The sequence below is a fragment of the Physella acuta genome, unplaced genomic scaffold, assembly GCF_028476545.2.
Source record: "Physella acuta isolate Inbredline_101_S28 unplaced genomic scaffold, ASM2847654v3 ptg000754l, whole genome shotgun sequence".
Taxonomy (NCBI): domain Eukaryota; kingdom Metazoa; phylum Mollusca; class Gastropoda; family Physidae; genus Physella; species Physella acuta.
Window position 1 is genome coordinate 231,993 of NW_026732272.1, and position 17,082 is coordinate 249,074.

General features: G+C 37.2%; 1 protein-coding gene across 1 annotated transcript; it reads left to right on the forward strand.

Moving 5' to 3' along the window:
* The first annotated feature begins 341 nt into the window (after positions 1–341).
* On the forward strand, positions 342–11,834 carry LOC131950333 (actin-1-like). The gene is made up of 7 exons (XM_059312436.1): positions 342–390; positions 1,224–1,387; positions 1,604–1,729; positions 2,202–2,363; positions 5,220–5,391; positions 6,248–6,431; positions 11,249–11,834. The coding sequence occupies exons 2-7, from the start codon at positions 1,262–1,264 to the stop codon at positions 11,607–11,609; spliced, it is 1,131 nt and encodes a 376-aa protein (XP_059168419.1). The 5' UTR covers positions 342–390; positions 1,224–1,261; the 3' UTR covers positions 11,610–11,834.
* The last annotated feature ends 5,248 nt before the right edge of the window (positions 11,835–17,082 follow it).

Consider the following 17,082-nt stretch of genomic DNA (forward strand, 5'->3'; position numbering starts at 1 on the left):
TCTAAGGAAAAAGGTTAAAAAACTGATTAGTTAGAACCAACCATTGTAGCATCGGTTTGTGGTTAATCTCGTCTGAGACCAACGTATTTGTGGCACCACCCTGTGACGTAAGATGGGCGTTGTCCCAGCAGCACTCCCAGCAGAAGTGGAACCTTCAGGTCGATGTTTGTCTGCTGTATGTCAATAACTTCTAGACTGTCTGCACGTGCATGTCGTGGTGTGCTCACCCTGCACGAGGCATGACCTTATATGGAAGAGACGGTGTATGATTGTTGTGGTATGTGAGGGTGGGGTGTGTAAGGGTGGTGTGATGTGTTGGAGTAGGAAGGAGATGTGTTGTTGTGAATGACAACTTGAATCGCTGGGATACCTTGTGTGAAGATTTTCAAGGTCTACTTGAAAACAATTCTTATTTTATTCGTTATTAATAAGTGATATTTTTACACCAAAACACGGAGGATACTAGGTAGAATTATATCTGCATTTAGTTGTATGAAGTTTTTTTATAAAAATCAATGCGTCAAAATAGTGTTGTTGTTTTGAAAAGATCTTGTAAAAATCATTAGTAATTGTAGATGGGTGAAGTGTTAAAACGTGTCATTAATTGCGCAATTAACTTGCTCAATTAATTATGGTACCGAGTTTATAAAATTCAGCTCTGCTAATTATATGGTGATACTGTTTCACATAAGGGTAGAGATTTGTTTGTTTTGAAAATGTCTTTGAATTTAAATAATTGGCGTTTTTTTTAAGTATAGTTGTTGATGTAGATTTTCTAAGCGTGATCGTTTCTGGATTAATATAAACTATTTTGAATGTGTTACATTTTAGCCATCTACTTATTTAAGTGTGGTTGTCGTAAAAGAAGTCAGCGTTTTAGCCTTGGTCAAATAAATGTAGTCAAATACTTCAGGTCAATTAATTTAGGACTTGATGAATATTTAAATTATGGACAGGTATTTCAGTTATGGTCAAATCCATTAGTTGTATTCAACTACCTTAGGTAAGGAAAGTTTTTTTTTAAATCGGGGGCAGCGATTTCAAGTAAGGTCAAATATTTTAAATGTGACTAGTTTAGGATTTTAGGTATTTTATTTTAGGGGTAGTCAGCTATAACATTTGGTCAAATATTGTGCAGTTATTTCTTGTGTGGTCAACTATTTTAGGTATAGCCAACTATCTCTGGTGTGATCAACTAATTTAGATGTGGTCAACTATTTCAGGTGTGGTCAAGTGTTAACGTTGTTGCGCTGTGTTCAACATGTGTGATGAGGACATTGTTGGGCTTGTCATTGACAATGGTTCTGGCATGTGTAAAGCTGGATTTGCAGGTGACGATGCTCCAAGATGTGTCTTCCCGTCCATCGTAGGCCGACCTAGGCACCAGGTGCGTCATTTCATCACCTACTGGAATAAACCTTAAACTTTATATATTTTTATCTGCTCATTGTATTACACTCAAACAGACATGTTTTTAACTAGACACACACACACATATATATATATATATATATATATATATATATATATATATATATATATATATATATATATATATATATATATATATATATATATATATGCCTTAAGTGTTTATTCGTAGGGTGTGATGGTTGGAATGGGACAAAAAGACACCTACGTTGGAGAAGAGGCACAGTCCAAGAGAGGAATTTTATCACTGAAGTACCCGATTGAACATGGCATCGTCACCAACTGGGATGACATGGAAGTAGGTTGATCTATTTATAGACATTATCTCCTTATTTAACAACTTTTTTCTCTCGAAAAAGAGAATTTGGCACCATGATTTATATGCTGTCTCACCAGCGAATTTGGCACCATAATTTATATGTTGTGTCACCAGCGAATTCGGCACCGTAATTTATATGTTGTGTCACCAGAGAATTTGGCACCATGATTTATGTGCTGTCTCATCAGAGAATTTGGCACCATAATTTATATGTTGTCTCACCAGAGAATTTGGCACCATAATTTATATGTGTTTTGTCTCACCAGCGAATTTCGCACCATAATTTTTATGTTGTCTCACCAGAGAATTTGGCACCATAATTTATATGTTGTCTCACCAGAGAATTTGGCACCATAATTTATATGTTCTGTCACCAGAGAATTTGGCACCATAATTTATATGTTCTGTCACCAGAGAATTTGGCACCATAATTTATATGTTGTCTCACCAGAGAATTTGGCACCACACCTTCTACAACGAGCTGCGCGTGGCACCAGAGGAACATCCGGTCATGATGACCGAGGCGCCGATGAACCCAAAGGTCAACCGGGAGAAAATGCTTCAGATCATGTTCGAGACGTTCAACGCCCCGGCCTTCTACGTGGCCATACAGGTACAGTGTGTTTCTTACATGTAAGGTGTTCTGTTTTGTGTGGAGGGGGGGGGTGTTTTTTATTTACTTTGTAACTATCCATCGATCTACTTGTTGTTTTTGCTTTGGAATATTTTAAGTCTTAACTAAGTTACACTTATTGCTACACTTATTGTAGACGTATTTTGTCACCGTGATTGTCATTGATTTCTTTAATTAATCAGACCGAACATGTTATAAGAACAAGTTAGTGTTTACTTCTGTGCCCTGATGTTTTTATATGTGTCTGTTTATTAGTGTATGGGCCTATGGACCCCGGTGGTTTTACATATGTCAGTATGTTAGTGTATGTGTCTATGTTATATATGTCAATGTATAGCGTATGGGCCTATGTAACACGGTTGTGTTACATATGTCAATATGTTGTTGTATTATAAACCTTCCCCGTGAGTCAAGTAATTGTTCTATGTGCAGAACCCACCCAACAAGAAACTGACTAGTTCTCCTGACGCCATCTTACCGTGGCAGACGACGAGTAATTCGATAAACCTAGCAGGCGACATTTCAGACAGTCGTAAATTACTCTCTAGGCGTTCCCGTGCATTGATTTTAGACAGTAGCTATGATGTCTTCATTATATCACTATCATTGCAAGATTTGTAGTAGTAGATTTCAGACAGTAGCTATGATTTCTTCATTATATCACTTGCTATGATGTCTTCGTTATATCACTTGCTATGATGTCTTCATCATATCACTTTCATTGCAAGATTTGTAGTCTTTTACTTTACATTTACAAAGCAACTATATATAAATATTAAATATAGTGTAAAGTAGATATGTAAATGTATACATAATACTTATTATTATTTTATTAACCTTAAAAATATGTTTGCATGTAAATAGAGGATAATTATAGATCATCTTTGCCCGAAATAAGCTCGTTATATTTCTTGTCTACCAGTGTTTCTTCCAGACTTTTTTCTCCGGGGGGGGGGGGGGCACTTGAAATTTTCGGGGGGGGGGGGGGGGCGTTTAGACTTTCTTCGGGGGGGGGGGGCGGACACTGTTAAAAGTATATATTTTCTATATGGAAGAAACTCTGTTGTCTACTTTTGAAACTTTTGCTTACATTTTTTTTAAAACTTTTACCTTTAACTACCACCTTGATTTAAAATCATATACCCTTAATTACGCAAAAGATCAATAAGGATAACACGGTTTAAAATAAAAATTTAAAAAAACAATCAATTAATTCAATTGAGTTTGTATGTTAGTGAGGATAATTCTTAAAGAGTAGGCCTGCGTATTCTGAGTGATAAGTTGTACATTCTATGTTACACACAATTAAAGAAATAGTTTGAAGACTATTTAAATATACGGGTCAACTGGACTAATAACTAGTTTTTTTTTCACAAAGCATATTTTAGGCTACCGATAAATTTGATAACTAGAATTGGTATCAAATTAAAGATATTTCTTTTTTCTAGAGTATTTATTTTAGAAAATATACATTTTGTTTTTCTTATATTTAAAAATTACTGGGATATATGTCCATTATAAACACCATTAGATACAACTTCAACAACTCCACCAAACACTAAACAAACCCAGCAACAACAAGAAACTACCACCGCATCAACTCAAGTCTCCAAACCTTTAACTCCTGGAAAAAACAAGAGCTGCGGATACTGTTTCCACAGTTTCAGTATTGCCAGCGTGTGTAAAACTCATACAAAAGCTTTCTATCCTGATAGTAAATGCCCGCATTGTAACAATCTGATCAAAAGCAGAGGGGTAATAAAGCACCACGTACTAAAACACCCAGACATCGCAGTCTTCCGGTGCGGATAATACCTAACACGCATATGCACCAAAAACGATATACAATAAAACCTCACAGACCAGCATAATGACAACGACCTCTGTCACAATGAAATCTTCTACATCCTGAACCCAGACCAGGGGTCGGCAACCTGCGGCTCGCGAGCCGCATGCGGCTCTTTTGATATCAAGATGCGGCTCTCCAGCTCCTTGAACAAATACTAATACTCTTAATAAAAAAAATAAAATATTTGAAATAAAGAAAATGTTAGTGGCTCTTTAAAACCAGGGAAATTTTGAAAATTGTAACTGTTGGCTCTTCCGCTTCAAAAGGTTGCCGACCCCTGACCCAGACAAATCAATTTTTTACATATATGCATACAACAGAACATAAACAAACAGATAACTACAAAAATTTCTTTAAACATTAAATATATTTTGAAAAATGTTTTGAAAGGTACAAGGTAATTAACGGTGAACAGCAGGAGTTTTTATTAATTGGTAGTATTTCTGGTAATACGACTCTATAAAGCAAAGTATATATTAGATAGGATAAGGCTTTATTGCAAATTTTTAATATATTTTACTAAGTAAAAATAAAACTACTTAAAGTTCTTTAAGTTTATTTAAAATTGTGTAAATTGTTATAATGCAAATAATTTAAAATGGACTAAAACGTTGATGAAAAAATCAATTGTTCATGCAATTTAAAAAAAAAAATTTAAATGATGGCATGTAGCCTCCCTTCACCTTTTTGTTTGGCTTGTTAAAGGGATACAATCCAATTTTAGAAACCAACATTTTTACTTACTTGTATGAGAAGTATAAAGGATGCATTGTAATCGAAAATCGAAATCGAGATTTTCACAAACCTCGACGTTTTACACTGTCTCGAATATTCTTATATAAAACAACAGGGAATGGCAACTCGGGATAAAGACATGATTTTTAATTACTTAAACTTTTAAACATAGCAAAAAATCTCGTAGAAAAAAAGAATTGGAAATAAACACCACATATACCAAACGTACAAGCCCTACGGTCATCCCACAGGCTGTTCTCAGTCTCTACGCCTCGGGACGTACCACGGGGATTGTGCTGGACTCTGGGGACGGGGTGACCCACACGGTGCCCATCTATGAGGGCTACGCTCTACCCCACGCCATCCTGCGGATAGACCTAGCTGGACGGGACCTGACTGATTACATGATGAAGATACTCACAGGTACGTAGGTACACCACACAACTGTCTGTGTGTGTGTGTCTTCTTTGTTTGTGTCTGTATGTATAGTTTCTTCCAGGCATCTCTTGGGGGGGGGGCTGAGCCCTTCCAAGAAAGTATACCGCCCCCCTTCCCCCCCCCCCCCCCAAAAAAAAAAGAAATGGAATGTATGTATGTAGAAAATCTATACCGCATATACTTTTACCAGTGTCCGCCCCCACCCCACCCCCTCCCCCACGCAAACAAAATTTAGTACGCCCCCCCCCCCTCCCCCGAAATATCAAGTGCCCCCCCCCCGGAGAAAACAGGAAGAAACACTGTGTGTCTGTCTGTGTGTCTGCCTGTTTGTGTGCAGTTTCTTCCAGGTATCTCTTCGGGGGTGGGGGTGGCTCTCCCGGGGAAAGAAGTCTGGAATAAACACTGTTTGTGTGTTTGTCTGTGTGTATTTATGTGTGTGTAAGCAGTGACGTAGCGAGGGGGGCGGGGGACATGTGTCCCCGGGCGCCGACCTTAGGGGGGCGCAAAAAAATGGGTTGGAAAATCAAATTGAAAGTTTGAGAGGGGGTGGTGTAAATCAAAAGTTCGAGGGGGGGGGGGTGCAAAGTTTGAGGAGGGGGTGCAAATCAAAAGTTCAAGGGGGGTGAAAATCGAAAGTTTGAGGGGGGGGGGGGTGCAAATCAACAGTTTGAGGTGGGGTGCAAATCGAAAGTTTGTCCCCGGGCTCCAAGAAGGGTCGCTACGCCTCTGTGTGTGTTTGCTTATGTGTGAGAGAGATACAGAGAGTGTGTGTGTATGTATAAGTATATAGGGCCTACATCTTTTCTGCCGCCTAAATTTCTCCACGTTGACCGGTCCCTAGAACGCGGTTACAGCTTCACCACCTCGGCCGAGAGAGAAATCGTGCGCGACATCAAGGAGAAACTCTGCTACGTGGCGCTGGACTTTGAGGAGGACATGAAGACGTCAGCCGTATCTTCGGAGATGGAGAAGAGCTACGAGCTGCCGGACGGTCAGGTCATCACCGTGGGGAATGAGAGATTCAGGTAAATTTTTCCGTTTACATGTATGTTTTCAACTAGAGATTCAGGTGAATATTTCCGTTTACCTGTATGTTTTCAACGGGAGATTCAGGTGAATATTTCCGTTTCCCTGTATGTTTTCTACAAGAGATTCAGGTGAATATTTTCGTTTACCTGTATGTTTTCAACGAGAGATTCATGTGAATATTTCCGTTTACCTGTATGTTTTCAACGAGAGATTCAGGTGAATATTTCCGTTTACCTGTATGTTTTCAACGAGAGATTCAGGTGAATATTTCCGTTTACCTGTATGTTTTCAACGAGAGATTAAGTGAATATTTCCGTTTACCTGTATGTTTTCAACGAGAGATTCAGGTGAATATTTCCGTTTACCTGTATGTTTTCAACGAGAGATTCACGTGAATATTTCCGTTTACCTGTATGTTTTCAACGAGAGATTCAGGTGAATATTTCCGTTTACCTGTATGTTTTCAACGAGAGATTCAGATGAATATTTCCGTTTACCTGTATGTTTTCAACGAGAGATTCAGGTGAATATTTCCGTTTACCTGTATGTTTTCAAAGAGAGATTCAGGTGAATATTTCCGTTTACCTGTATGTTTTCAACGAGAGATTCAGGTGAATATTTCCGTTGACCTTTATGTTTTCAACGAGATTCAGTTGAATATTTCCGTTTACCTGTATGTTTTCAACGAGATTTTCAGGTGAATATTTCCGTTGACCTTTATGTTTTCAACGAGATTCAGGTGAATGTTTCCGTTTACCTGTATGTTTTTAACGAGAGATTCAGGTGAATATTTCCGTTTACCTGTATGTTTTTAATGAGAGATTCATGTGAATATTTCCGTTTACCTGTATGTTTTCAACGTGAGATTCAGGTGAATATTTCCGTTTACCTGTATGTTTTCAACGAGAGATTCAGGTAAATATTTCCGTTTACCTGTATGTTTTCAATGAGAGATTCAGGTGAATATTTCCGTTTACCTATATGTTTTTAATGAGAGATTCAGGTGAATATTTCCGTTTACCTGTATGTTTTCAACGAGAGATTCAGGTGAATATTTCCGTTTACCTGTATGTTTTCAACAAGAGATTCAGGTGAATATTTCCCTGTATCTGTATGTTTTCAACAGAGATTCAGGTGAATATTTCTGTTTACTGTATTTTTTTAACGAGAGATTCAGGTAAATATTTCCGTTTACCTGTATGTTTTCAACGAGAGATTCAGGTGAAAATTTCCGTTTACCTGTATGTTTTCAATGAGAGATTCATGTGAATATTTCCGTTTACCTGTATGTCTTCAACGAGAGATTCAGGTGAATATTTCCGTTTACCTGTATGTTTTCAACGAGAGATTCAGGTGAATATTTCCGTTTACCTGTATGTTTTCAACGAGAGATTCAGGTGAATATTTCCGTTTACCTGTATGTTTTCAACGAGAGATTCAGGTGAATATTTCCGTTTACCTGTATGTTTTCAACGAGAGATTCAGGTGAATATTTTCGTTTACCTGTATGTTTTCAACGGGAGATTCAGGTGAATATTTCCGTTTACCTGTATGTTTTCAAAGAGAGATTCAGGTGAAAATTTCCGTTTACCTGTATGTTTTCAATGAGAGATTCATGTGAATATTTCCGTTTACCTGTATGTTTTCAACGAGAGATTCAGGTGAATATTTCCCTTTATCTGTATGTTTTCTACGAGAGATTCAGGTGAATATTTTCGTTTACCTGTATGTTTTCAACGAGAGATTCAGGTGAATATTTCCCTTTACCTGTATGTTTTCAACGAGAGATTCAGGTGAATATTTCCGTTTACCTGTATGTTTTCAACGAGAGATTCATGTGAATATTTCCGTTTACCTGTATGTTTTCAATGAGAGATTCATGTGAATATTTCCGTTTACCTGTATGTTTTCAATGAGAGATTCAGGTGAATATTTCCGTTTACCTGTATGTTTTCAACGAGAGATTCAGGTGAATATTTCCGTTTACCTGTATGTTTTCAACGAGAGATTCATGTGAATATTTCCGTTTACCTGTATGTTTTCAACGAGAGATTCAGGTGAATATTTCCGTTTACCTGCATGTTTTCAACGAGAGATTCAGGTGAATATTTCCGTTTACCTGTATGTTTTCAACGAGAGATTCAGGTGAATATTTCCGTTTACCTGTATGTTTTCAACGAGAGATTCAGGTGAATATTTTCGTTTACCTGTATGTTTTCAACGGGAGATTCAGGTGAATATTTCCGTTTACCTGTATGTTTTCAAAGAGAGATTCAGGTGAAAATTTCCGTTTACCTGTATGTTTTCAATGAGAGATTCATGTGAATATTTCCGTTTACCTGTATGTTTTCAACGAGAGATTCAGGTGAATATTTCCCTTTATCTGTATGTTTTCTACGAGAGATTCAGGTGAATATTTTCGTTTACCTGTATGTTTTCAACGAGAGATTCAGGTGAATATTTCCCTTTACCTGTATGTTTTCAACGAGAGATTCAGGTGAATATTTCCGTTTACCTGTATGTTTTCAACGAGAGATTCATGTGAATATTTCCGTTTACCTGTATGTTTTCAATGAGAGATTCATGTGAATATTTCCGTTTACCTGTATGTTTTCAATGAGAGATTCAGGTGAATATTTCCGTTTACCTGTATGTTTTCAACGAGAGATTCAGGTGAATATTTCCGTTTACCTGTATGTTTTCAACGAGAGATTCATGTGAATATTTCCGTTTACCTGTATGTTTTCATCGAGAGATTCAGGTGAATATTTCCGTTTACCTGTATGTCTTCAACGAGAGATTCAGGTGAATATTTCCGTTTACCTGTATGCTTTCAGCGTGTGATATAAAAATTACAATTTAGTACACGGGTTCCCAACCTGGGGGTCGCGACCCCCCTGGGGGTCGCGAAGGTCTTTCTGGGGGGTCGCCAACTGGTATACTAAACCTTAGTAATTTGAAATAAAACATAAATATTTAGAAGAATTTTTGAAAGTAGACTTCATTAACATCACTGGAAATCTAATAGAGAAGAAACAAAGCGCACTGTACAAAGCTGTTCTCAGTCACGAATCTATGAAATCTTCAAAACTAAAACGTCATTTGAGACAAGTCAAGTCATTCGGAACACACCAAAAAATATATGGAGTTCTTTCGTCGGTAAGAAGCTAGTTGAAACGACAGAGACTGGATCGAACAGGAAGTTTTCACCAGCATTAGTGCAAGCATCAAATGAAGTCGCGATAGAAAATGCCAGCAAAAAAAAAAAAACAATAGGAGAAAATCTCATCAAACGCTGCATGTACGTAAATGTTAAATAACACATGTTTATTGAAATTAAGCTTTTACCATTGTTTGCTTTTCAAGTTGATAAATCAACAGACGTGAGTTCGTGTTCGAAGTTGCTGGTCTGTGTCTATATTCATGCGGATGATAGCAAAGAAGAGTTGCTCTTTTATGAAGATAGCATGGAGAAAATATAAACCTTTTTTGAAACTGGATGATTAAAATGGGTTAGAACGGTTGTGGGGGGTTTGTACGGATGGTGCGCCATCTATGTTTAGGTCAAAATCGGGCTTTCAGAAAGCAGAAAAGATTTAGCTCCCTAACCACTGCCCTAACCAATCGACATCAAGAGTCCATTGCTAGTAGATCTATAAGTCGTAAATTATATAAAATCTGGAGCCTTCAAAGAACTGAGCAAAAACATTAATATAGATCACGAGGTTCTGCTCTTCTACACTACAGTACGCTTAACCTGAAGCTTCAGGGAAAATGAACGAATATTATAACTTTCCATGATAATCTCAGGGCATTTTTATCAAAGCTGCAAAATCGGTAAAGAAGATAAATTTTGGAAATATTGTAAATTTGAGAAACTCTGCGGTGTGGTAGATGAATCTGATTGTGGGATAATTAAAATATTGAAAGAAGCGATTTCTGGGCATCTTGAATCTCTTGAAAACGAACTGCATCGCTATTTCTCTGAGCTGAAAAAAAGAAGAATCTGCATTTACGCATTACTCATTCTCTTCTTCCCTTGATGTTGCCAGCATTCCCGATAAATTACAAAATGAATTCTTTGATTTGCAGAATGATTCCGAGTAAGATGAAAAACTGCAGGCACAATTTTGGTGTAGTATTGACCATTCATACACAAACGTAAAATTGATTGACTTTTCGAGAATATATTTTCAACACTATTCTTCGATTAAAAACAAAATTAAGATAATTATAATGACATAGGTTGGCGTTAACAAAAATTTGTTTTAATTAAAAACTTAACCACGAAGGTTTAGTGAATAGTATGCAGTTTTACTCATGCTATTAAAACAGTTATCAAGAGTAGTTCAAATTGAAAGTCTACTACATAATCTTATTTTAGTGCTTATTAATTTCCATACTAATTTCGGCTTTTTAATTCTATGGGGGTCGCGGGTCACTTACTTTTTATAAAAGGGGGTCGCCACTCGAAAAAGGTTGGGAACCACTGATTTAGTAGTCTACGAGAGATATAGGTGAACATTTGCACCTACCTGTATGTTTTTAACGAGATAATCAGGTGAGCTTCGCGCCTACCTGTAACAGTGTGATTTAAAGTTTTAATTGGAAATTGTTACGCTAGGCGACAGGTGAAATTTTACAAATTTCGCTTACTCGCTATGCTTTGCTATAACAAACAAATTTAACTTCAGTAAAAACGAAAACGTAATACGTCTGATTCATCGATATATTTGTTATAGTATAATATATACATTTAAATTTCCATGAGTAGTAACAGGCCAATGGTCGAACTCTTGTCCATCTCGTGTAGGTGCCCAGAGGCGATGTTCCAGCCCTCGTTTGTCGGCATGGAACAGGCCGGCATCCACGAGTCCGTCTACAACTCCATCAACAAGTGCGACGTCGACATCCGCAAGGACCTCTACAACAACATCGTCCTGTCCGGCGGCACGACCATGTACCCGGGGATCGGCGACCGGATGACCCACGAGGTCGGCGGCCTGGCGCCGGCGGCCATCAAGGTCAAGGTCATCGCCCCGCCGGAGCGGAAGTACTCGGTGTGGATCGGCGGCTCCATCCTGGCGTCGCTGTCGACCTTCCAGCAGATGTGGATCAGCAAGCAGGAGTACACGGAGTCCGGCCCGGTCATCGTACACAGAAAATGTTTCTAGTAGTTTTTTTGTTGTTTTTTTTAAATTATAACCTACGCCGCCCATTCCATTTTAACACAACCCTTTCCTGACATTAGCGCCATTTTTTGTATACAATCTCCGACCTCTCATTTTACCAGCAACCCATCAATATCTGCGCCCTTGCTATATTAGAAGCCCACCATCTCCGTTTTCACTATATCTACCCCCACCCCTCCAACCACCTCCATCCCTGCTATGTTAGTTTACCTACTCAACCACCTTCTAAACTCCACCCCTCCCCGACTTCTCCCCCCCCCCCCCCCACCCCCATGATCCAAACCCATAATCTACTTCACCTTTGTCTTCACCGCACAATATAAACCATTGAACTCAGTTCAATTTATAAAGCATTGGTGCAGCTCTCTTATATTAAATCCAACACAAATAATTCAGTAATCCAAATAGACGTTTTGACAAAGAATCGCAAACATCATTTCTTATCCCTTGAACCTGCCAATAGATTAAAAAAAATAAACCCATAGATGGGGCAGAACAAAAACGTATGGATTTAACCTATATTTGAATATCATTAAACAACAAAAATAGAGTTTGTTAAGGTTGTGATCAATAATGCTCAGTTATAAAGGCCTACATTCAGTGAAGTTAGCCTGATGTCTACTTGTTAGCCTGATGCCTAGTTAGATGTTAACCTAATGCCTAGTTGTTGGCCTGGTGCATAGTTGTTAGCCTGATGCTTAGGTAGTTGTTAGCTATATACCTAGGTGTTAGCCTGATGTCTAGTTGTTAGCCTGAGGCCTAGTCGTTAGCCTGAGCCTAGGTAGTTGTTAGCCTGATGCCTAGGTGTTAGCCTGATGCCTCGTTGTTAGCCTGATGTCTAGTTGTTAGCCTGATGCCTAGTTGTTAGCCTGATGCCTAGTTGTTAGCCTGATGCCTAGGTGTTAGCCTGATGCCTCGTTGTTAGCCTGATGTCTAGTTGTTAGCCTGATGCCTAGTCGTTAGCCTGAGGCCTAGTCGTTAGCCTGAGCCTAGGTAGTTGTTAGCCTGATGCCTAGGTGTTAGCCTGATGCCTCGTTGTTAGCCTGATGTCTAGTTGTTAGCCTGATGCCTAGTCGTTAGCCTGGGGCCTAGGTAGTTGTTAGCCTGATGCCTAGTTGTTGGCCTGGTGCTTAGTTGTTAGCCTGATGCTTAGGTAGTTGTTAGCTATATACCTAGGTGTTAGCCTGATGTCTAGTTGTTAGCCTGATGCCTAGTCGTTAGCCTGAGGCCTAGTGGTTAGCCTGAGCCTAGGTAGTTGTTAGCCTGATGCCTAGGTGTTAGCCTGATGCCTCGTTGTTAGCCTAATGTCTAGTTGTTAGCCTGATGTCTAGTTGTTAGCCTGATGCCTAGTTGTTAGCCTGATGCCTAGGTGTTAGCCTGATGCCTCGTTGTTAGCCTGATGTCTAGTTGTTAGCCTGATGCCTAGTCGTTAGCCTGGGGCCTAGGTAGTTGTTAGCCTGATGCCTAGTTGTTAGCCTGATGCCTAGTCGTTAGCCTGGGGCCTAGGTAGTTGTTAGCCTGATGCCTAGTTGTTAGCCTGATGCCTAGTCGTTAGCCTGGGGCCTAGGTAGTTGTTAGCCTGATGCCTAGTTGTTAGCCTGATGCCTAGTTGTTAGCCTGATGCCTAGTCGTTAGCCTGGGGCCTAGGTAGTTGTTAGCCTGATGCCGGGACCTAAGCTGCTCTTCTCTGGGCTAGTTTCTACAATTGTCTCCAGTGGTAACCCATGTTACTAATGATCACATTACGTCCAATGATTTTTTTTTATCTAGAGTTATTTCCCTCCCCTTAAGTCTATTACATGTATTCAGTTAAATTCAATACAATACTATTCAATATTTTTTTTTATTTCATTGTACCATAATATTTTGGTAACATTATGACTTATTTAGTGGATTATTGTATTTATGGTGTATCTATTTCTAAACAAACAGTACGTATGTGAGTTGTGCATAAACAGTTTTTTACCATAAATTACACAAAATATAATCTATTGATTGAATTGGTGTGTTGTTTGGTGTATTAAGTCATAACATCATGCTTATGTTTATTACATGGTGATTATCTAATTTTTTTTATGTATTTGTACTCTTGTAGTTGTCCCATGGTAATTTACTAATTAATAAACTAATTATCTCACAGTAATTTCAACATAGTAATTGTCATATGGTAGCTGTTCCACAACAGTTATATGGTAATTTTTCCCCAGGTAGTTGGTTGCAGTGCCAAGATAATTGTCCAATGTTAATTTACTCACAGCAGTTTTAACATGGCAATTACCACTTGGTATTTTCTCTACCCTAGTTGACAAGTGCACTTAATCCAGTAAAAAAAAAAACATTTCTATTTTTTTTAAACACTTTTGTCTTTTATTTTTTAACAAATTAAATGCAATATTTTAAAATAAACACAGTTTCAATAACGCTTAAAAATGTTACATATTTTTTTAAAAACCATTGACCTATTAGTATGAATATCATAATGATCTTTTGAAAAATAGATGGAAAGGCATTGGTCTTACGATTTTTGTTACATTTGTATACAGCGTATGTCAGATGAAATAAATACAACTCATCAACTTCAACTTGTTAAATTAATAAAATTTATAATTTGAATAAAAGCATTGTTTTTATACATACTAATGAATTATTGAGAAGCTCATTATGTTATAATGAGGCTAAAAACATAACATTTTCAAAGCATGGATAAAAGAATCAAATTTACACAGGTTTTTCAAATAAATCATGTTTGATAAATAGGTATTTATAATCTAATACCCTCACAGTTAGTAGTCTTTCACAAGTCAATTAAGTTCAAATATTTTGCTAATGCCATTTTTTACATTGACCATTAATTAATCTTTTAGTTGTCAATACAAATATTTTGCTGATGTCATATTTTTTTCTGATTTTAATCCACAACACCTTGTGGTCAAAATGGTGTACAGATATTTGTTATCCTTTTCCAAAGCCATCTTCATTAAACAATGTTAATCTATACATTAGCATCAGCATTAAAACCATTACAAGTACACAAGTCATGATTAAAACAACGCTAGCCTTTACACAAGCTGCAAGCCATCCCATAATTGAAATTCAAGTTTTTAGTAATGGAAAAATGAATAATTCAACGATTTATTGCATCTTTGTTCAAACTCTAACACACACAAAAATACCACCAACATAAAATAAATCCCCACAAACATAATCTTAAGCCCCTCACACATAAAATAAATCCCCTCAAACACAAAATAAATCCCCCACACAAAAAATAAAACCCTCACAAACATAATCTTAAGCCCCTCACAAAATAAAATAAATCCCCTCACAAATAAAAAATAAAGTAAAATTACACACATTTAACCTAACACTCTAACACTCTTCAACCCCTCATAAATAAAACTTCACAAAACTTTATTTAAAAAAATAACATCAAATGCCTAAATTTGTCTTCAAGGGTTTTCCTAAATAATTTTCCATTTAAACCTATAAGTACATAAATAGAGTGAAAGCATGTAGTGTAACAAGGTCAAGGAAATCTAACAAGTATCATCACATTGTCTCTTAAAAATATTTTCTACATCTAACCTCGTCATCCAAACACTTTTTAAAAAACACGTTTGGAAGACTCAAAATACAAAGAAAAAATATTTTTATATTGCTTTTTAGTTCATAACTTTTAAAACTTTACACTTTAAAATTTTAAACTTTGTTTTGACTTGGCTCAACATATTCTGCTTTCTCAATTATTTATTTTATTCTATTTGCAATGTAATTTACAAACACAAATGTGTTGGAAATAGTTAAAGAATAGCTCAGCACACAAAACATGTTTCAGTTACAATTTAAATTTGGTTATTAGAGTCATAAAAGTACATTCTCTTCTGCTAGTACTAATTGTAATAGATACAATTTGCATTAAATAAAAATAGTTATAAGATTATTTTTTATAACAAAGAAGAAATAAAAAAATAAAAAGATCAAGTAAAATTTGTGTCACTGGTGCAAATGAATATCTTTCTTTGCCGGGGGGGTGGGAGGGGTGACTTTTTAATCGGAACAAAAAACTAGGTCTGCATTGGTTGCGCCACCCCAACTCTGTAGCACCCTCTAGTTCCGCCACTGAGCAGTAGACAGCGGTGATGATGTGTTGGGCCCATTCAATCAACATAAAATTCAGACTGCTGCCTGCAACAGCCAATTAGGGGGTTAGGTCGAGGAATATTTGACTGGTATTGAAAGTTTCATAGGAAACATTGTGCAGAGGGTAAAAGGCAGGTAAATAACAAAATTAGAATGCATATGTGATACATTGTGAATAGAACATAATTATTGTCACAAAATGTCATAAGTATTAATCTGATAGGTGAGTATTGAAACAATAACTCCCCCTCCACTACAGTAGAAGGGTTTGTGGAGAAATATTATTTGAAGAAGTCTACAACATCAATACAATCAAAGGAAGACTTAACATTCAATACACATGCAAACATTTTTTAACACAACAACCTCAAAGTTCAGTCAAATATATTTACAGCTATTAAACTTTAGGGTAAAGAAAAATGTTATTCTAATAATTTGAATTATGTGACACATGTATGACAAATAAAATCAAGGCTGGTCTGTAATTAATGTGTGTGCGAAGTTGATGCATGGTGTCATACTAGGATTTGTGTTGTGGTTGTGGGAGTATGTAACAAGCAAGCTCTGGCTTGTAGAGTTTTAACAAAGCTGCTAGGTGTCATTTGTCAAGTAAAAAAGCATTAAACTTACTTTAAGGGCTTGCATAAGATAAATCTTTTTTTTTTTAAATTTCACTTACACCCATGTATAAAAACAAGCCATACACTTAGTAGACACACCAGTACATTGTGTTGGCCATGCCTTGTTTAATGTGCTACCCACACCTTATGAAACTGTTAGCCACACACCACTACATTAGGTTGGTCATACCTCATCACAATGCTAGCCGGCACACCATTATGTATGTAGCTAGCCACCTTGTATCATCACAAGCTACCCACACCCTATGAAACTGTTAGCCACACACCACTACATTAGGTTGGTCATACTTCATCACAATGCTAGCCGGCACACCATTATGAGCTATGTATGTAGCTAGCCACCTTGTATCATCACAAGCTACCCACACCCTATGAAACTGTTAGCCACACACCACTACATTAGGCTGGTCATACATCATCACAATGCCAGCCAGCACACCATTATGTATGTAGCTAGCCACCTTGTATCATCACAAGCAGAGATGCAACTAAGTATTTAACATTTTTAAAAACATTCAGCTTAAACAAATAAAAACAAAATAGTTTTAAAATATATCTTAAAATGATATCAATAAAAGGTGTAGTTCCAGAAACAAAATGAGCAATAACAAAACTCAGGAAACACTGGAATCATCTTGTCAATAAAACAATTTGAGATCTGCTCTTTCTCTCAA

Bases quoted from the DNA above. Each gene is read 5' to 3' on its own strand.
- LOC131950333 (XM_059312436.1), top strand. From the start codon at position 1,262: ATGTGTGATGAGGACATTGTTGGGCTTGTCATTGACAATGGTTCTGGC. The intron at 5,392-6,247 runs GTACGTAGGTAC...ACCGGTCCCTAG, and splicing joins CATGATGAAGATACTCACAG to AACGCGGTTACAGCTTCACC. The intron at 6,432-11,248 runs GTAAATTTTTCC...CATCTCGTGTAG, and splicing joins GTGGGGAATGAGAGATTCAG to GTGCCCAGAGGCGATGTTCC.